Raw genomic sequence first — 21,740 nt, 5'->3', positions numbered from 1 at the left:
TTACAACAAAAAATAAATAATAGATTATGGGAAACTTATTTGTTATGAACGTTTTGGCATATGAATTTATTTATATAAATGGGTTGCGTGGGAAATTTTTTGAAATTTCAAAACTAAATTTAATGAAAATTATTATTGTCATTGCATTATAATTGTTGAGAAAAATGGGTTGGGGATAAATTGGTAGTAATTTCATCCCCCCCAAAAAAAAAAAAAAAAAAAAAAGTTAGATTTACCTTTTACATGGGGGGAAAAATATGGTAATTACACATTATTCATAACCCCATTAAATCTGTCATTATTAAATAAAATTTTTATATAATTACCTCAAAATTATAGAAAATGCAAAATTAGGATCCAAGAGAAACGTACAGGATAAAGATAGATCAAGACTTCGGATCTGTTTGGGAAGGGCTTTTCCGGGTTTTTTTTGGCTATTTTAGTCACAAAAAATAAAATAGACTATTTTAACTATAAAAAACAAAACATCACATCCAACCCATAATCATTACATTCTTCTCTCACAAAAAAAGTCAAAAAAGCCAAAAAGTCAAAAAGCCCTTCCCAAACCAAACTTTTTAGCTCAGGCTAAAATAGCCAAAAAAACCAAAAAGTCAAAAAGTCAACCCACTTCCCAAACAGAAGCTAAGAATCAAACAAAAAACAACTGCCTCTGCACTTTAAAATCTCAACAAAACTCTTTAATGAAATCTCAAAAATAATCCAATTAAGCTTCTGTCAAAACCACAGTAACAAACTCAAACTAAAAATTGTTAAAGACTTAGGTCTAAATAAAAATCCAGCCACATACTTAAGTTACTAATAGTGACAAGCAAAATTTGAATAACATAGCTATCACTTGAAAATGAAATGGGCTTTTATAACTAGATGGCCGAGAGATGCTTCACTTCAGAGGAATAAACCTTGAGGAGTGTGTGGCACCAATACCAGGTCTTCCATGCTTGACTGGCTTGTATGAGATTGAGAATTCAGCTAGATAATGACCAATCATTTCAGGCTTGATCTCAATTTGATTGAAGGTCTTGCCGTTGTACACACCAATAACGCTTCCAATCATCTCGGGCACGATGATCATATTGCGCAAGTGAGTTTTGACAAGATCTGGCTTCTCACCAGGAGGAGCCTCCCGTTTCTAATTTAAAACATCAAAACAAATCATATCCAAGATTAATGACTTTATTATTGGTAAATAACAAGTAGTTCACATCTAACTTCAATTTTTCTTGGTAAATAATAATTGAAAATAAAAAACAAAATGAAAGTCCAAGCGTCGCAATAACTAATCACTAGGCTGCAGAGTGCACCTTTCAATTTCATCTGAGACACCAGCTAATAGAAAGATCATACATATATTTAAGACAGAAGTAAACTACTCAATATCTCAGACCACCAAGAAGTAAAACCCCAAAACCAGAAACAATTCCACTTAATTATTTAATTATTTCTGAATAAAGTGTAATGTCCACCACAGATTCACAATGGTCCACAGAATGACAGACATCCACAATACCTAAAGAATGCAGCCACCGAAATATCCAAGCTTTTGACAACAACAGAAGCATTCATCTCGCCACGTATTGAAATAACACAAGCCGTAGTGTGAAACAAGCATTCAGGAGAATCATGGAAAAAAAGAATGGAGGGATAGTATCTATGCATTTCATATCAAGCCAATGCGCTGAAAGATAAAAAAAAACCAACACACAGCAAAAAAAAAAAAAAAAGAATTTCGAGGCCTCAAGCATTAATCTAAAACTTACTACCAAATCAAAAAGAGACCTATACCTAGAACAAAACAATCACAATCACAATCACAATCACAATCACAATCACAATCACAATCACAATCACAATCACAATCACAATCACAATCACATACTCAAACGACAGATTTCAGGTCAAAATTACAACATCCAAGTACAAATCAAATCAAAGTAACATAACAAATCATTACCGCTTTGCGGAGTTTCTTGATCAAGGCCATGGGCTTCCTCTTCAGACCTCTCTGAAACCTAAATTATCCAAACACAAAAAATAAAAAATAAAAAATGAATCAAAGCAACTACCAATGCAACAAAAACTATACATACAACACAAAACATACATACATACAAATGTAAATCACCTTCTGCGAGCTCGAGCGGTAAAGAGCTTAACAAGCTCATCTGTGGACATATCGAGCAAAGCGTCCAAATCGACGCCCCTGAAACTGAACTTCTTGAAAGTCCTCTTCTTCGGTTGTCCTGCTGCTATCTCCATTTCAACATCCGCCTAACAAACACATGCACCAATACAACATACAGTTATACGTATACAGACATGTGTAGAGAGAGAAAGATTGAAAATTGATGAATGGAGTTAGGTAGAGAGAGAGAGAGTGTGTGAATTGGAGATGAGAACTCACCATGGCTGGAGAAAGAATCGCCAAACCCTAATCTGAAGAGGAACGATGAGACGCGGCTAGGGCTTCTGAGGAGGTTTGTGTATATATATGTGGGTGAAACTCAGTGGATCTAAGCCCAGCAAAACATTAGCCTAGCTAGCCCATATTTGCGAAGTTAAATTGGGCTTTTGGTCCGACCGAACTTTGTGTCGCGATTCTAATGAAGTTTGGGCCCGGTCTGAATAGTGTGACTTTGCCTTGGCAACTCATAATAAAAAAAAAAATCTAAATCTGATTTACAAAAAAATTTTAAAAAAAATTAATTACGTTAGTTTGGAGTTTTCAAAAATAAATTTTTAATTTTTTAATTTGTATTCTTTTATTGGATTTTTTATATTTTAATTAATTTTTTTACTGTTTAAATTCACTTAATCTAAATACACTTAAAAGTATAAAATTTGTGCAATTTTTTTTTAAATTAAAAAAATACAAAAATTCAGTACATTTTCATATTTTGTTGTGTTCAATGAATTTTTTTAAAAAAAATTTCTCAAAATTTGTACTTTTTAAGTATATTTAGATTAAATAAATTTAAAAGGTAAAAATAATAATAATAGCATGTTAAAAAAAATCACTAAAAAATAAAATAAAAATACGAATTAAAATTTCGGAAAACTGGTTTTAAAAATTTCAAATCAAACAGAGTGAATGATCTATCGTTATTATGGGTGTGTGACTCACATTAAATTAATTTTAAATCTACAACACACTCAATTTTCATTAAAATTCAAGATAAATTTTTCATGATTCATAACCAACATTTGGACCAATCTATTGGGGAACCTATGCTCTGATTTCATGTCATGATTCTGAACCTTTTACATAATAAAGAAAAATTCAATAATTATTAATTTTTTATTATTAAATTTACTTATTATTTGTCATGTTATCACTGTATCGGTGTAATAGATGTCATCCTCTATGCATTGTATCAATGACATATAAGGTGGCACGTCAAATGTCAAATAAATTTAATACACAAATTTAATTATTCTAACATTCCCCATCATTAAAACTGGTAAACATTGTTGTAAGCAATTTCAAGCTGGAAAAATAAATACTATCTTTACAATTCTCTTGGTGTTTGAATTCCCACAAAAATAGAACTCAAAACAATCCCAACATTAGTAAAACATAGACAAGTATAGTTGGCACAATTGGTATTGCTTTTCTATTGAAGAAGCAATCTGCAATGGTTTTGCAAAAACTATTTATTTATTTATTTATTTAAATTTTCTACTTTTTGAATGGCAGTCTTAAGCTCCATTTGAAGGCTGGCTCTTGAAGGTACCAAAACAATGTCTTTCCAGACTGAACCGGGCTTGTGTAGGTCTGGTTGCGCATAAAGCTCGTAGATGGAGTCTGCATCATCGTTTAAATTGCTTACTGTGTTCAAACATTTGATTTCATTCGGCTCAATCAGCAGATTGTTCTCTCCATCTTTCCATGCTATCAACTGCATTTTTACACCAATCTTATTCAGTAAATTATACTATTACAACTTACAATATTATTAATAAAAAAAAAATCGTTTTTCAAAAAACACTTGTTTGGCCAATTGTTTTCGAAAGCAGTTTTCAAGAAGAAAAAAAGTTATAAAAACAACCCACCTTCAAAAAACAACAAAAATTGTGTTCCGAATTTTTGGAAAATTATTTTGTACAAAAAAGAAAAAGAAAGAAAGAAAAAGGTATGAAAATGATATGGACTTGCAAAGAATTATTGAATCCAGTGTTACCTTGGGTGGGCCTCCCACAGCGTTGGTGCAGTAAAGCTTTGCATTATCAACAAGGCTGCAATATCTTGGAAATGCATTTGCAAATCTCTTGTGTGATTTCAATTGTGGCTTTACCCTCACTGCCCTTCCTGTATGTATGGCTCTCCTGTTTTGGAATCACAAATTTCAGGATTATGTAAATGAAAAAGTAGAGGGAAAAGAAAAAGCTGAAAACTATACAGAAGAGTGTTCAAAAAATAAAATATATGATGTAGAATCAAATTTGGCTTGGTTCACACTTTCTTTTTTTGGGGGGACACTTTTATGGGGTCATATATTAAAAGTAAAATGGACTAATTACATCAATGGATTTATTTATTTTAATTTTGTTTTGTCAATTTGCTCCCCAAACTATAAAACGTGAGTTTAAATAGTCCACAATCTTGGCAATGTCCAAATTAATAACGAGAATTGGGGTGTTTTAATATATTGAAATTATGCGTCTTTAATTCTCGTCTAATGAATACATGGACTTTCAAAAATATCCCACTGCAGTTATTCATTGTCAACACTAAAACTTTTTAAATAGTTTGACAGCTAAATTTGACAAAATTGAGAACTAAAATGTAATGAAATATATATTTTAATAATCATTGGTGCAATTAGTCCTAAAATGAAAAACCAACATGGTGTTCGAGTCATTTTAACATTGGTAACATACCTGATGCCTCTAACAACAGCAAGATAAGCATCACAAACAACTCCAACCAATTCTATTCTATATGGCTTCCTCTCAGCTTCTTCTTGCTTCTCTTGTTCCTCTTCTTCTCCTACCATCTCCCAATAATTTTCAGTAATGCTGCCATCTTCAGCAACCTTGTAACCGACTCCCATCCTGTACCGATACTTGTGAACATTTCTAGCCATGGTTATCGTCTGCTCAACGAAGGGCTCCCATGACAGGGTACCATCCATGATCACGTCGAGCCCTTCGTTGAGTGCAGTAACCAGAAGCGATGATGCTGCATCTGTTGATGATTGATGCACCTGATCAATTATTTTCAAAGTAATATGTTATTAATCATGAATTAACTCTATAAAAAACACTATACATAAATGATTTTTTTTTTTTTTTGTGGTAAATTTATTAATATGGGTTGTATTAATTTTTGTGTCTAGTAATAGTTGAGAAAGAGTGGAATACTAGTTCAGCAGTTTGAAGCATGTCCTCATGGTGACCCCTGGAACTGAGGGCTCTGTAAATGACATCTGTTTCTTTAAAAGCATCTGCCTCTACCACCACTGCATTCCCTGCTGCCTCCGACCAAATTGATCTGCCAATTTTCCCATTATTAAATCAAAATTTTAGGGGTTCGTTACATTAAAAAAATTATCAATTATTAATAAATATCACTTTATCCGTAGCCTATAACTCATACATTTTGATTCTGTTAACTATATAAACAAATCACTTTCATCATCCAAAAGAGAGTATTACTACTACTCTTTTTTTTCTTTTTTCTTCTTTTTTTTAATAACTGATGGATCAAAATATACAAGTCTATAGACAAGGGAAATAAAATGATATTTGCTATATTTGCTAATTGCTAAAGAAGTCTTTTGGAGTAATTAACTAGTTTTTGTTGTCAAGTGGATTTTTTGATTTTTTTTTTTTTAATTTTAAAGTAGGATTTCTAGTCTAAAATTCTTGAAACATTTAGGTGTATTCAATCTCCTTAACAAAACATTTTGCATTAATTAAACCAAAGTTAAAGCAATATTAAAATCATGGATAAATTACAAATACACCTCATGAAGTTTGTTTAAAATATGGATTGTCCCTTATGGTTTGGAAACTTACAAATATTCCCTTATCAGAATTTTTTATTTAACAAAATTAATTGAAAAAATAAAATTTCTAACTGCTCATCTATGCAATAATAAAATTACTTGAATTATTAATTGAAATAAATTTCTTACATTATTAAAAATTATTAATGGACTTGATGATTTATTAACAAAATAGACTATTTATTAAGAAATTAAAAACTTCAATGGACGGGATGTAATTTTCAAAACTGTAAGAAACAATTCGTATTTTAAACAAATTTGTAATTTGGCCTAAAATTATTATCACCTTTTAGCTCATGTAATTAGAGGATAAAAAGGTTGGTGATGTGAATTACTGTTTGAGAATGTCTTTGAGGACAGTGCTCTTTCCAGCTCCCATTCCACCACCCATCAGAAGTAGCACTGGACTCCTCTTACTGTGGACCACAGGCACCATCACGTCCGTACATTTTGATGAATCACCATTTGATCCGATGCTACCTATTGCTTTCATCTCCGCCACCAGTGTCGAGAACACCTTTGTCACTTTCAGGTCGTTGCTTACCCTCTCAAACCTTCGTTTCCTATCAAACCCAAACCCCAAAAAAATTAATAATAATAAAAATAAAAATCAGTTTCTTTAATAACTACAAATTGGATCATTTAAAAAGGGTAATTGCGTAAAGGCATAAATAAATAAAGTAACATATATATTTGAGTGTAAAAATAAATGATAATAATATTTTTTTTATCGATGTGAATAATGAATTATTGATGAAAGAAGATTATTGTTATATATGAATTAAAATTTAAGAAAATTTAATTTAATTATGCCAAACTTGTAAGGCTTAATATGTTTTCTTCGAATCTCAATAAAAGTTAAAGTAATTTATCCTTTTTATTTAAAAAAAAAAATCTAAATGTAAATTGATGTAAATTTATGCTTTAAAGTCAACCTGATTCACTATTTCCTATTTTCAAAACATAACAGTTTTAAATTTGAAATTGTACTTTCAAAACACAATTTAAAAAAAAAAAAATTAATTGAAATCGAGTTTTGAAAGACTCAATTTTAATGAGGTCAAATTTTCAAAATGTAATAAAAATATGACTTCACAAAAGTCCCAAAATAACACAGATAGGAAAATAGGTTTAAAAACTTGAGTTTGTGAAATTAAAATATTATTATGTACAGCTAATAGGATTCTTGACATCAACATTATAGATTTTATACTTTTATATTACCCCTTTTTAATAATTATTATTTTTATATTACTTTATTTAACTACATTAAATTTATAATTACAGATCTATAAACTGTAATGACAAATTTTAAATACACTTTCTAATATAATTTAAAAGTATCAAACTTCTCTCCAATTTATTAATCCAACTATTTTTTTATTTTTTATTTTTTATTTTTGAACTGATAAGGCCAGCAGGCTACAAAGCAACATCAGCGGCCAGGAGGACCTTAACAACGAAAGGTATGTTCCTAACCCAGTCTAAGCGTGGGAGCCATTGAGATGAGCTGTGGCCAGCCAGTGGGCCACACGATTAGCCTTCCTGGGAGTCCAAGAAAAGACAAGAGACAATCAGCTGCTCATAACACGAATGTCATAAAAGTACGCTCTACTTTTCCATGAACAAAAATTTAAAGTCCGAATTAAATTTAGGTGGCCTTACACAAAGATATTAAACAATTTGAACAATTCAAAACCAAACCCAAATTTTATATATATATATATATATATATATAATATTGAATATACATATAAATAATTAACTATTAGATGATATTAAAGTAATTTAGATCATTAGATCATATTGAATATATATTATATACATAAGTAACACAATATAAAATTTTACTCTTTTTTTTCTGACTCATAAATTATAAAGACTATCATAACAGCATATCTCTTACATTATATAAATGATTTGTTTTTATATTATTAATGATTTTATAAATATATATATATATATATATATATAAATAGTCTAATTTTAACAAATTAATTAACTTAGCTGCATTAAAAAATAAAAAAAAAATTTAAATAAAAACCTTGAAATTTAAGTGCAATTCAGGTTTAACTCTGGTCGGATTTGGGCAAACAATCTCGAGTTACAATTCAAGCTTAGGTGAGCCTGGGCAGTTCTCAGCACAATTTGGATTGAGCTTGGACAACGTCTTAACCCACTCGAACCTGTCCGAGTTGCAACCCTAGGTCTACGAGTACCACGTGACCATGTCCCGACTAATTACAAATCCTCATGTCTCTTCTTATTCCCAATCATTCAATTCAAAATTGTGAGTCTTACCCATTCTATCAATCACAATACACCTGAAACATTACGTGAGCAATGTAATTATTGTATTTTTTAAAGAAACTTACGTGTAGGTCATAATAGGTAGACTTATAGTTCAACACGTCTTATGATAATTAATGACATTTTTCATCAATTACTATAAAAAAATATCACTAATTGTTAATTTTCAGTGATAATTAAAAAAAATTGACACAAAAAATATCATTAATTATAAGTTTTAGCGACAGTTTAAAAAAATATCACTAATTTTTAACTTTTAACGACAGTTCAAAAAATTTATCACAGAAAAACGTCACCAATTATAAGTTTTATCGCCAATTTATTGTGACAAAAAAGTTGATAATTGTCAATTTTTAGAGACAAATACAAAAAATTGTCATAAAAAATTATTTTTAGCAACGATTTTATTAAGATTTATTTTCAATAAAACTTTATAAAAATTAAGTCCAATTATTAGAATCTATTAGTAATTTATCTTTACTTTTTTTCTATGTATCATTTTGGATTTTTATTTTTTATTTTTATAAAAGATATCGTATGTTAGGCTTGTTTTGTATATGACTGATTTTTTAACTTTTTATAAAAATAAAAATAAAAAAATTATGCAGAAAAAATAGAAAGATAATATCACTTAAGAAAAAGATTGTCATTGCTCAATCGGAGGGAACCTTTTATCTTCTCTCACCATATCCTGAAGTACTAAACCATTTAGCCTCCGTTTGAAAAATGGGTAGATTTTTTAATTTTTTGATTTTTTAATTTTTTTTAACTATTTTAATTTGGGTTAAAAAATTTAATTTGAGAAAGATTTTTTGAATTTTTTGATATTTTTTGTAAAAGAAGAGTTTAATGATTATGAATTGGATGTGATATTTTATTTTTTGTGACTAAAATAACATATTTTGTCTTTTATAGCTAAAATAGTCACTTTAGCCCTTCCCAAACAATGCCTAGTCAAACCTCAATGTCTCATTTTAAATTTACCCATATTAAAATCATATGCTTATTAAAAAATTTATATCTATTTATAAATTTTAATTTATTATTGATTTTTTTAATTTAACAATTTTAATTTATTATTGATTTTTTTTAATTTAACGGGTATACTGTATTCTTTTAATTTTAAACCATTCGTTAACTTGCAGAATCGTTTACAGACTGGTTCATTTTCAATATTTTGTAAATAAATAACGAGCAATTACTCATTGTCTCATGTGACACTGACAGAGTACGTCATAAATAAATTTAAGCCTACTTGGGCTACTCTTTGACAAGATTTTCAAACTTTTTTAGAGTAATCTTAAAATAATTTTTTTGAATAATTAAGTGATTAATACAATCTTGGTACTACATGATCGGGAACACTACGTTATTAAGGTCAAGTTTAGGAAGTTTCAAAAAAATTAAAAAATTAAAAAGTTACTCAAAAAATTAAAAAGTTATTAATATTCACTAAAAGTCAACAATTACGGCTGCACAACTCCTAATATTAATTTTTCCCTACACATTAATTTATATAATTTTTTAATACACATTTTTTTATAAAAAGTCAAAAAGTAAACACAAATATTCATATTTTCAACCTCAACTTTTTAGTCTAAAAAGACAAAAAGTACACTTATTTAAGACACTCCAAAAAACCCCTAATACTATCCGATCCGATCAAGTTACTTTAATGTATGAATAGTTTACTTAACTAAGCATACAAATTGAATAATTTACATAAAAAAATAAATAATTTTATTCACTAAAATGAGTCCAAATAAGTTACAGCCTCGTTAGTTGGCATCTAATAAAGAGGTGGGATGTCTCTTTCAATTTGAAAAGAATTGGATTTTGGATTGTTTGAGATTATCTATCTTTTTATCTTTTTTTCATCACATCACCTTTTTACTCTGTTACACATCTTTTCATAAAAAGATAAAAAATACACTTAGCCTCCGTTTGGGAAGTGGGTTGGCATTTTGGCTTTTTGGCTTTTTGGCTATTTTAGCCTGGGCTATTTTAGCCTGGTTTGGAAAGGGCTTTTTGGCTTTTTGGCTTTTTTGACTTTTTTTGTGAGAGAGGATTGTAATGATTATGGGTTGGATTTGATGTTTTGTTTTTTGTGGCTAAAATAGCCTATTTTGTTTTTTGTGGCTATTTTAGCCCCAAACCAAGTTCCCAAACAAAGGCTTATTTAGATCATCCCAAATAACCCCTAAATATACTTTTTAACTTTTTATAAAAAGATATGCACTTATCTAAAAAAAAAAAAATATGGGCCTTGTTTGAGAATATGTTAATTTAGTAATTTTTTGGTTATTTGACTAAAATATGAGCTAAAAAAACTTAATATGTTTAGGATGACTTTTTACGAAAAGATGTGCAAAAAGTAGAGAGAAAAGAAAATCTTTGACTTTTTTATATAAGTTGTTAGCTTTTTTATTTTTTTTAATAATTTTTTAATTTTTTGACTAAATAAATCACTTGTCAAACAAGACCTGACTTAAATAAGTATATTTTTTTAAATAAATATATTTATTTAACTTATACCAAGTAGTGTGGTAAGTAAAAATGCTCCATGCAGGTTTATTGCTTTTATTATAAAATATCTCCACTCATTTGTTTTTTAAGTAGGAAAATATCTGTATTTGTTGATGGTGATTATTTTGTTGATTAGTAGATTAGACGATAGCAATACAGATAAAAGTAAGACAGGTGTATCTCTCCCTAAAAGCGAAAGTAAGACAATTGGGAAAATGAGTGAGAGCACTAATTAGTGCTATCACTAATGATGTGGCAGTGGGTCCCACCAGGAATGATTTGATGTTTTGGCCTTGATGTTTTATTTTTTTTCTTTTTTTATTGAGTGCCATGTCATTAGTGGTCTTTTTAGAGCTCCAAAATTAGTGGTCTCTATCATTGTTGAGACAATTGCAATAACATTAATAATTGATACTAATTTCGTAAGCGTTGACGTATTAGTTTCCAAAAAAAAATGGTGTACCCTAAAATATAATTTTAATAAGTTGTTTGGCATTTCTTAAAATAACATATTTATTGTCTCTTTATTTTTTTTTAATCACATTATCTCACTAATTTTTTAAATATCTCTTTCTAAAATTTTAAAAATTACTAAAATATTGCAAACCACCTCAATTGTTTAATTAATCACGTGTATCTTCTTCTGGTTCTTAAAATAATTAATTTTTTGTAATATTCTAGGTCTACTTGAGCAATTAATTTCGTTTTATTTTTACATGACTAAGCACGTGACCTCCCCCACATAATTATTAAAGGTGCCATAAATTTTTTATTACAGGCCGTTTGGCAATCAATTTTTTAGTTTAAAAAATTAACTCTTTTTTTAAAAAAATAAAAAAGTCAAAAGGTGATATCATATACATCAATTAATTATTTTTTCTTCTACAATTATCTATTTAATTAAAAAAATCATTTCAAACAACACACCACACCACTAAAAAAATAAAGTTCCAAATGGACACATAATTTATAGCAGAAATATTATGCACTTAACAAATAATTCAAAAAGTGAATTTATATTGTAAATTTAAATTAGGTGTGATATGGGTCGTAGTCAAAATGACGTTGATTTATGTATTTTAAATTTTAAATATTTTTAAAATATATATTTTTAAGCGTATTGAATTATTGTATAATTTAGTTGTCTCTCCAAGTAACATTATTCATGAAAAACAACAGATGCGTTGGCAAGATAAGTACAGGTCACCTTGTAGCTGCCAGCACAAGGTCCTTCAACTTTTTCTTTTCAGAATCAATACTCAACACCTGCAATTCACACATCCCCAAAATAAAATAAAAGAAGAAGAAGAAGAGAATGAATGAAAGATTTTCACGGAGAAATGAAAATTCAGCAATTGAAACATCAGAAACTTCAATCTGAAATGAAATTCAATCAATTAATATTTTTTTGGGATAATTTTCTAATTAAATTTTCTGATTACCTAACATTGCTGTTGAAACATTTGCAAAAACACAAAAAAATAAGCAATTCAAACATCAGAAAGCCCAACCTGAAATGAATCTCCATCATCAAAAAAAAAAAAAAAAAAAATTGAGTAATTTTCTAATTAAATTTTCCAATTACCTAATATTGTTGTTGAAACATTTATAAAAACATACACATATAGTGGGACCTAATTTAAAATGAATCTCACCTACCAAACATTTATGTTGAAACATTTATAAACACATATATATGTATATACCTGAGTGATCATGAGAGAAGCTTGGCTCCAATGAAATGCAAAGTAGGCAAGGATGCACCTATCAAACTCCTCAACCAACTTCACATACAGCTCATCAACATGTGGCTCATCAGCAAAATACTCATAGATAGTACTCTCACACTCTTTGGATTTTTTGAGGTACTCATATGCTAATTTGCAAAGTTGGGGACATCCACTTCCATCTTCAAATCCTATCTGCCTAGCTGATCCATCCCCATCCCCAAAATCCAAAAAACAAAAACAATAAAACATTTTAGTTGTTGTAAAGTAGAAAAACATTATGAAAAAAAAAAAAAGAAGAATGGAGATGAATAGATTTTTTACCAACATAATTGGAGAATCTCTCAAGTCTGGCAACACGGCCAGACTCATTCCTCTCTAACAATGGAACTACGGTTTGATCTTCTAACTGTTTTGGGGGCTTTTGTCGATGGTAGTAGTGAAACGCAATGGCAGAGATGACTCCAATGGAGGTTGCAGCCAGGAGGTGTGCAAGGATATGCCCATCTAAAGATAGAATTTGAGAGAATATTGTTACTGTTGCTGCTGCTACTATGAGAGAGAGAGAGAGAGAGAGAGAAAGTATTACCTTTGAGTTGCATAGTTTTGTTATGCAGAGAAGAGTCACCAGACTTGGAATTGAACTATGCTTAGATTTGAGGAATTGGGATTTGCAGATGAGAACAGAATGAATTTCGATTCATATGGGTCAACTACTTTGTTATATATGTCTAAAAAATGGTGTAGTGCTATCCCATAAGAAGAGTCCGGATCCTCACTAACTTCTCCCTCCGGCGACGGTTCAGATAAAACCACATCACTTATAAAGAAATAAACGGTTCAGATTTATTTCTTTAAACAAAAACAATACACATCCAGTGACACACACACACTTACAAGTTACAGCGCGCGCACACACTCTCTCCGTCACTGGCACACACACACTCACAACTCACACTCCCTCTCTCTATATCACATTCTAACCAAAAAAAAAAAAAAAATCACACATACTCTTTCCCTATCACATTTTAATAAAAAATAAATAAATTATTTATTTTAATCTTTTTCATTTTATTTTCATAATATATATATAATTTTAATTTTTATAAAATTAATATCATTGAAAATATACTTTTAAAATAAGACTAATATTAAATATATTTAATAAAAATTTAAAATAAATAAAAGGTAATTACAGTACTATGTTTAGTTATGCTTTCCAAGTATTATTTTTTAAATATAAAAATTATTTTGATGAAAATAAACACACAAAAATTATATATTTCTTAAATTCTCAAAAATAATTTTCATTCCAAAAAAAATATGTGAAAATAATGACTTTTGTGCATAGATGTAAATTTTTTATTTTCTTTAAAACACGAGTTAAAAGTTATATTTTTGAAATTTTTTATTTTCTTTAAAAAAAATTATAAACTCGTTTGGTTAATAAAATTAAATTAAAAGTTATTATTTTCATATGATTTTTTTTTGGAATGAAAATTGTTTTTGAGAATTTAAAAAATATATGATTTTTGTGTATTTATTTCATCAAATTAATTTTTATATTTAAAAAATAATAATTTAAAAACATAACTAAACATCATAATTATTTTTTATTTATTTTAATTTTTTATTGAATATGTTTAATATTAGTCTCATTTTAAAGGTATATTTTCAATGATATCAATGTTATAAAATTAAAATTTTATATTAAAAATTATATATATATATATATTATGAAAATAAAATAAAAAAGATTAAAACAATTTTTTAAATTTTTTATTAGAAGAGAGAGAGAGAGAGAGAGTGAGATGTCACCCGTGACATGTGCGTGCAGTGAGGGAGAGGGAGGAGTGTAAGGAAAAGGGAATGATTCAGTGTGGTGTGTTTTGAAAATTTTTTATTTAAAGAAATAAATTTGATTCGTTTATTTTTTTGAAAAATGCTTGGGAGCACTAATTAGTGCTCCCACTAATTAGGTGGCAGTGGGTCCCGCCTAGGAATGGCAACGGGGCGGGGCGAGGCGGGGCCAGGGATCGCACTCCCCGTCCCCGATCCCCGATGGTAGAATTTCTCCCGGCCCCGGCCCCGATCCCCGACGGGGAACCTATCCCTGCCCCCACCCCGCCCTCAACGGGGATCGGGTTTCCCCCACCCCGAGCATTCCCCGGCTAAAGATAAAAAAAAAATCAGAAAATACAACTCAGAACATCATCCGAAAATACAACTCAGAATATACAACAACATCAACTCAGAATATACAACTCAGAAAATACAAGTTGAAAAAATCAGAAAATACAACTCAGAATATACAACAACATCAACAACATCAGATCTGAAAATACAAGTTAATCACAAGGGATGTATTATAAAACATCAGAAACAGATCTGAAACATATCTAAAAAAAAAAAAAATTGTGAATCAGATCTGAAACAGATCTGAAGAAAAAAAAAAGATCTCATCTGGTGGTCGAGGCTCGTCGAGAGAGAGGGAGTGGATGAGAGCTGCGATGTGGTGGTGCGAGGCTCGGCGGTGGATTTGAGAGAGAGAGAAGTCAGTGAGGTAGAGTCTACCGTAGAGAGAAATGAGAGACAGAAACGGGTAGAGAGAAATGAGAGGTGAGAGGACTGACCTGGTTGGTTTATATATATATATATATATATATGTAAGGGTAAAATTGTAATTTAACATCGGGGATAAAACCGGGCCGGGGATCGGGGCCGGGCCGGGTACGGGACTGGAACACTGATCCCCGTCCCCGGCCCGAATCTGTTCGGGGATTGATTTTCAATCACCATCCCCGTCCCGTCGGGGATATTTTTCGGGAAAAACCCACTCAATTCGGGATCGGGGGGTCGGGTCCCCATCGGGTCGGTTTTAAATTGCCATCTCTAGTCCCGCCATTAATGATGTGATTTTTGGTTGTATTTTTTTTTTTTTTTTTTACTTTTTTAATGCATTAGTGCTATTAGTGGTGATATTTTTAGTGAGATGAATCATTGTTGTATTTTTTTATAAGTGACGTGGCTCTATTTGAGCTGTGACTCAGAAGAACAGCCGGAGAGAGAAGCTGAAGATGATCTGGACTTCCACAAGAATCCCTTTTTCCCTTTTTTATTTTTGGATCTTATGGACCATTAATCTAAATTGGACAAGTCATTAAAAATAGCCAATAAAAATTAGATGCAATATTATTTTGTCTCCTAAATTATCACTTAAAAATTAATTCAAACTCTATTCTTTTAATAATATTAATTTACACTTACACTATTTAATTTTAAATCAATTTTACCCGTATCGTTAGCTTTCATTTATAATCAAACGAAAGTTGTTGACGTGACACTAAAATTTCGTTTCAAATTTCATTTTACCTCACAAACTATCTCTAAAATATTAATTAGATTCTCAAACTTCATTTTATTTAGGGGTTTAACTGATTTTTTGGGAATAGTTCAAGGGTAAAATTAAATTTCAAATAAAGTTTGAGTGTCAAATCAACAACTTCTACTTGACGGTGGAGGTAAAATTAATGCAAAATCAAATAGTTTAGATATAAATTTGATATTATTAAAAGAATATATATTGAATTAATTTTTTAGTGATAGTTTAAGAGACAAAATAATATTTTTTTAAAAATTTATATAAGAAAAAATTATGTTAGATATCTCTAATAATTTATTAAATTTACTATCAAATCTCTCACGTAACACCCTTTGCATATCACAATAGTTCAATTACATTTTATAACCACCAACATGTCAAAAAATATAGTTAGATGCAAAAAAATAGATAAATAAAATACTCCCGTATTTCTTTTGTTGATCTCACTTTCCCATATTTGGTGTGGCAAATTTTCAATTGAAATATTACTTGTAAATACTAATACAAAACCAATAATTGATTTGGAAGTTTGATATTTTGGTTGTTAGATATCATCTATGAAAAAATAAAATTAATTTGATACGTATAATAATAAAATTTTAGATGTCGTTTGGTAACACTTATATTTTCAATTTTCTATTTATATTTATAAAAATTTTAAAAATTCAAATAAAAACTTGTTTGGTAAAATTTTTGATTTATAAATCAGTGATCTCAGTTTATAAATTTGGCCAAAAAATGAAAATACAAAAAATATGTTTCCGTTTTGAGTTTTGAGTTTTTTTTTTTTTTACCACCCAACACTAGCCATCACCCGCCACCATTTTCCACCACCGTCTTCCACCACCACCACCACCCACCACCCGCCACCACTAGCCACCCACCACCCACCACCCACCATCACCCACCACCCACCCCTCGCCACCGCCACCGCCACCACCCACCTGTCATCCACCCGCCACCCGCCACTGCCATTCATCGCCCGCCACATCACCCGCCACCACCACTCACCACCCATCTGCCACCACCGATCACCCACCACCACTAGCCACCTGCCACCCACCCGCCACCACCCGCCATTCGTCACCCGCCTGCCACCACTACCCCGCCGCCACCACCACCACCACCACCCACCCGCCATCATCACCACCACCCACACGCTATCACCCACCACCCGCCACTGTCACCCACCCACCCACCACCACCACCCGCTACGACCACTCACCCGCCAATACGCACCACCACCACCCGCCATCCGCCACCCACCTGCCACCACCACCCGCCACTACCACCATCACCACCACCACCCACCACCTGCCACTGTCATCCACCCACCCACCCACCCCCCACCACCACCACCACTACCACCACCCACCCACCCGCCACCACCCACCACCACCACCTACCCACCACCCACCGTCACCACTTTCCACCACCCTCTTCCGCCACCACTTGCTACCACTTGTCATTTCTAACTTTTTTTTTATATTTTTAAATTTTTTTAAATATTTTGTCAATTACCAAACGCTTTTATAGTTTATGTTTTTTAAAATAAAAATGCTTGGGAGCACTAATTAGTGCTCCCACTAATTAGGTGGCAGTGGGTCCCGTCATTAATGATGTGATGTTTTGGTCTTGGAGTTGCATTTTTTTTATTTTTTTTTTTACTTTTTTAATGCATTAGTGCTATTAGTGGTGATGTTTTTAGTGGGATGAATCATTGTTGTTTTTAAAAATAAATAAAAAACAATTTATAAAATTTTTATAAATATAAACCGAAATCAAACACAACCATCAATTAACTGAGTTAGTTCTATTGATCACTTCTATATATTTTTAATTGAGAAGTTAAAAAGTCAATTACTGCCAAAGGTAAAAATTGAATATTTTATTCCCATTAGACAATCTTGTTTTTGTGTTTATTTTTTTCCTAATATTGAACTCTTGGAAGTTGGTGTACTGGATTCGCGGATTTGTATTTCTTAAATAGTTGATTGTTTAATTTAACCTAGTTGTCTTAATATTTGTAAAATTGTAAATATTCACCCACCAACAGACACAAAAATATATATAGTTTTATCATATTTATTTTTGAAAAAAAAAATATATTTTAAAGTATATTTATCATATTTTTCTGATGATAAATATAATAAAAAAAATATAATTATAAATAGTGAATCAATATGAATTTTTAAACTATCGATGTGAGATCCGTGATCGGCCTTAGGGAGGCCAATGGCGAGCAAGGATTCTCTCCTTGACTACCTACTTGATGGACCATCAGGTCCATTTTTGGGCCCAATTTCGATGATCCGAACCGTTCACATTCTAAAATTTGTCATGTACATCATACCTGTAAAAAATCAAATTGATCGAATATTGAAAAAAGAAAAAACTGTTTATTAAAAAAAATTTAATAAATAGTTTTATTGTTCACATGGTTTTTGATATCTGATTGACTTGATTTTTTACCGGTATGATATACATAATAAATTTTAAAATGTGAACAGTTCCAATCATCAAAATTTGACCAAAAAGTTGGCCCAATGACCCATCAAGTAGGAAATTAAGTAAAGAAGTCAAGGAGGAGTTCCTTACTCACCCAATGACACCCCTCCAGCCAATAGTAGAATTGAGAGAATCCCTTTCCATTTTCAAAACGAAATGGCTCCCCTCCAATCGATTGGAGGATACTTTTGGACTTGTGGGAGTCCACCACGAGTCTCATTTCGATAATCTGAATTATTTAATGTGTAGAACGCATCAAGTATTATATACCTGTAAAAAATCACGTTGATCGGATATCAATAGCTATGTGATTAAATTAATTTTGTATGAAAAAAATGGACGGTAAAAAATAAACGACTAACAAAAATCTGATTTGATCAGATAGTTATCGATATCCGATCAACTTAATTTTTTATAAACATATACTCGACGAGTTATACATATTAAACGGTTCAGATTATCGAAATAGGACTCGTGATGAGCTCTCACAGACCTAACAATACCCTGACCGGAGGGAAGCCCTTCCCTTTTCAAAATATATAGTCCTATATATATATATATATATTAAATTATGAAAAATTGATTCGAATGGGATTTATTAGATTACTAGATTGGATATTGGAGATATGGAAAAAGAAGAAAAAGAAAGATCAGGTTCTTGGATTCTTTCTTTTGGGCATTCCTCCTCCTTACTTTTTAGTATGTAGTATTACAAATTTAAACTTAATTATTCAAAAATTATTTAGATTTATTATCTTGTGATTCAAATTTATTCTACATATAAAATCTACTGTATAAATTTTCCACCATACATCATCATTCGGGTTAGATAAGAGTGGATTCATAGACTTATTCTTTTAGGTCATGTTTGATTTACAAAATTAATAGTGAAGTATTAATAATCCTATTAAATTAGTGTGGTATTCACTATCCAATTGGATTAATATTCATTGGATTAATAATCCCACCCCTACCCCATTACTAATAATCCTACAAATTTGTTGGATTAATTATCCATTGGATTAATAATCCTAAATCAAAATATTAAAACAAACATAGGATAATTGGGCCCACGGATTAATAATCTCAATCTCATGTTCTAATCCACCCAATCAAACATGCCCTTAATCTTCTTCTTCTTCTTTTTTTTCGTTTTCCTTTTTTAAATTAAAAAAAGAAAAAAGAAAAAGAAAGAAACCCTTTTTTCTTTTTCAAATTTAAAAAAGAAAGAAACCAGAAAGCTACAAGCCTACAAGGCCTCAAAGAAGGCATCCAAAGCAAGAACAGAACTCGGGGTTGCAGGGAAATCCAAAGTTGGGGTTAGATTCTTCAGTCCCTTATGTTGGAGCAATTAAGCATACACAACAGGATATTAAGGCCCCTTTAGAGACTTGAGTTTTTAGTTAAAAATTATTATAAATTGTCATATTATTTTTTTATTTTTATTTTTTTTGTAAAAAATTAATTAAAATAATCACTTATCAAACGGAGCCTAAGATTGTTTGATGCAGTTTATAGAGTTTCTTATAGTTTTTTGTTTTATTTAAAAAAATTTCATTTAGTGTTTATAATTTATATTAATAATTTATAAAAAAAATAATTTAAATAAATTGATTATCGAAAAGTAGAGAAATAAATGTTTTTTAGTTACAATTTTTTTAGAGTGCCGCTATTAGCACCTATCAAAATTCTTTGGACCCACATTTCTTTGGACCCCAACTTTAAACTCTAAATTTTAATAATATTTTTTTGGACACCCCACTTATTACCAAATCTACCCATATTCATAAAATTTTCACAATGAAATGCACACTCACCTAATTTTCCATCGCTCTCCTTCCCTAACTCACTCAATCTTTAGAGTTTGGAGCTTTGGTCCAGTATAGAATTCTTGGACCCTAACCCTCCATCACTCTCGTCGACGTTTCAGCCGTCAACGGAGCATTCTGACGACTCTCATCTTCTCTGAACACTCTTTGTATCGCCAAATCAGTAACCTCTCTCATCCTCTCATCATCATCTTCTTTGTTACCTTTTGTATATTCGTCATCGCTGAGATCGATCGAAGATACTCCAATTTCTACACGATTTGTATAACCGTTTGCAAGATGAGAAAAAACAGAATCATCGTCTGAATCGCCATCAGAATCATCGTCTAAATCACCATCAGAATTTTGAATGTAGCCCAAAACAATTTGTTCACCATTATGTTGCCGAAAAAATGTATTTTGTTCAGAACTGTTTTGTCGAACAATAATGATCCTGTCAACACTGTATATCTGAACAAAATTTGTTCATCACTGTGTAATTTGAATCCATTCCACTTCACAACTTAAAATAACATGAATTAAATTCATTCAATATATATAACTTAAATCCATTTCAATACACTGTTTTCCATTCTAAGTTAGTTTAACAAAGAAAATTGCATAACTGACTATCTGCATTAATGTTCGGAACCTATGTATTGAACGAAAGGATTATGTTCAGTACTGTATTACCGAACATAATTCTAACAATCCGCAAACTAGTACTGAACAACTCAAACGAAACAAGAACGACCGAAAACGATCGAGAATATTAATGCAAGACAGATAAACTTATAAGATGATGAAGTATACGTTATACTTGAAGCAAAACTTTCAAGTTCAATAGCGTCGATGATGGTAATGAAGATGACACATTCAAGATTTAAGATGATTATGAAAAATAATAGATTTAAGGTTTATGTTAGTTGGTTATGAAAAAGTAATAGGTTTAGGGTTTACAAACATGGAATACGTATAGTTGGAGTTGGAGTTGGAGTTGGAGTTGGGGGTGGAAGTGGGGGTGGGTGTCCAATATTATAGAGTATTAGTTCTTATTGATAGGTGGGTGTTCCATTTAATAATGTCTTTTAATGTAATTTTACTTTATGGTATAATTGTAATAAAAAATATATATAAAATGGTAGGTCCAAAGAATTTTGACAAGTGCTAATAGCAACAATCTTTTTTTATTATTATCAACTTTCAATTTTTTAGAAATTATACCAAATAGGCTCGTATGGTAGTACTCTCTTTCATTATGATTGGCTTAAACAATGAGTTCACATATTTAGACCCCGTTTGACCAGTGATGGTTTTAACTTAAAAATCAAAGGGCAAATTACATATACACCCCTCGAGGTTTGGCTAAATTACAGATACCCCTGAGGTTTCGGAAATTACATCCCGCCCCCTGAGGTTTGTATTTTTATAACAATTTGCCCCCTGA

General features: G+C 30.8%; 2 protein-coding genes across 2 annotated transcripts; both read right to left on the bottom strand.

Annotated features, from left to right (window-relative positions):
• Positions 1-700: 700 nt before the first annotated feature.
• LOC114282189 (small ribosomal subunit protein uS19) lies at positions 701-3,913 on the bottom strand. The gene is made up of 4 exons (XM_028224832.2): positions 2,426-3,913; positions 2,147-2,292; positions 1,976-2,033; positions 701-1,153 (listed from the first exon to the last, which is right to left on the bottom strand). Exons 1-4 carry the CDS (start codon positions 2,426-2,428, stop codon positions 905-907), a joined length of 456 nt encoding a protein of 151 aa, XP_028080633.2. The 5' UTR covers positions 2,429-3,913; the 3' UTR covers positions 701-904.
• Positions 3,435-13,538, bottom strand: LOC114282190 (P-loop containing nucleoside triphosphate hydrolases superfamily protein). Its single transcript, XM_028224833.2, has 9 exons — positions 13,185-13,538; positions 12,920-13,102; positions 12,575-12,798; positions 12,076-12,134; positions 6,368-6,595; positions 5,386-5,515; positions 4,903-5,228; positions 4,203-4,347; positions 3,435-3,920 (listed from the first exon to the last, which is right to left on the bottom strand). The coding sequence occupies exons 1-9, from the start codon at positions 13,195-13,197 to the stop codon at positions 3,684-3,686; spliced, it is 1,545 nt and encodes a 514-aa protein (XP_028080634.2). The 5' UTR covers positions 13,198-13,538; the 3' UTR covers positions 3,435-3,683.
• Between the last annotated feature and the right edge of the window lie 8,202 nt (positions 13,539-21,740).

Source organism: Camellia sinensis, chromosome 6 (assembly GCF_055761805.1).
Source record: "Camellia sinensis isolate YWXY chromosome 6, ASM5576180v1, whole genome shotgun sequence".
NCBI lineage: Eukaryota > Viridiplantae > Streptophyta > Magnoliopsida > Ericales > Theaceae > Camellia > Camellia sinensis.
The sequence above is the reverse complement of the archived record's forward strand: the minus strand, read 5'-3'. Positions and strand labels throughout refer to the sequence as shown.

Excerpts from the sequence above, each read along its gene's own strand:
- LOC114282189 (XM_028224832.2), bottom strand. Across the intron at positions 2,034-2,146 it reads ACCGCTCGAGCTCGCAGAAG|GTTTCAGAGAGGTCTGAAGA; the intron begins GTGATTTACATT and ends TGGATAATTTAG. Across the intron at positions 1,154-1,975 it reads TCAAGAAACTCCGCAAAGCG|AAACGGGAGGCTCCTCCTGG; the intron begins GTAATGATTTGT and ends GTTTTAAATTAG.
- LOC114282190 (XM_028224833.2), bottom strand. Across the intron at positions 4,348-4,902 it reads GCTGTTGTTAGAGGCATCAG|GAGAGCCATACATACAGGAA; the intron begins GTATGTTACCAA and ends ATTCCAAAACAG. Across the intron at positions 3,921-4,202 it reads CTGTGGGAGGCCCACCCAAG|TTGATAGCATGGAAAGATGG; the intron begins GTAACACTGGAT and ends GTAAAAATGCAG.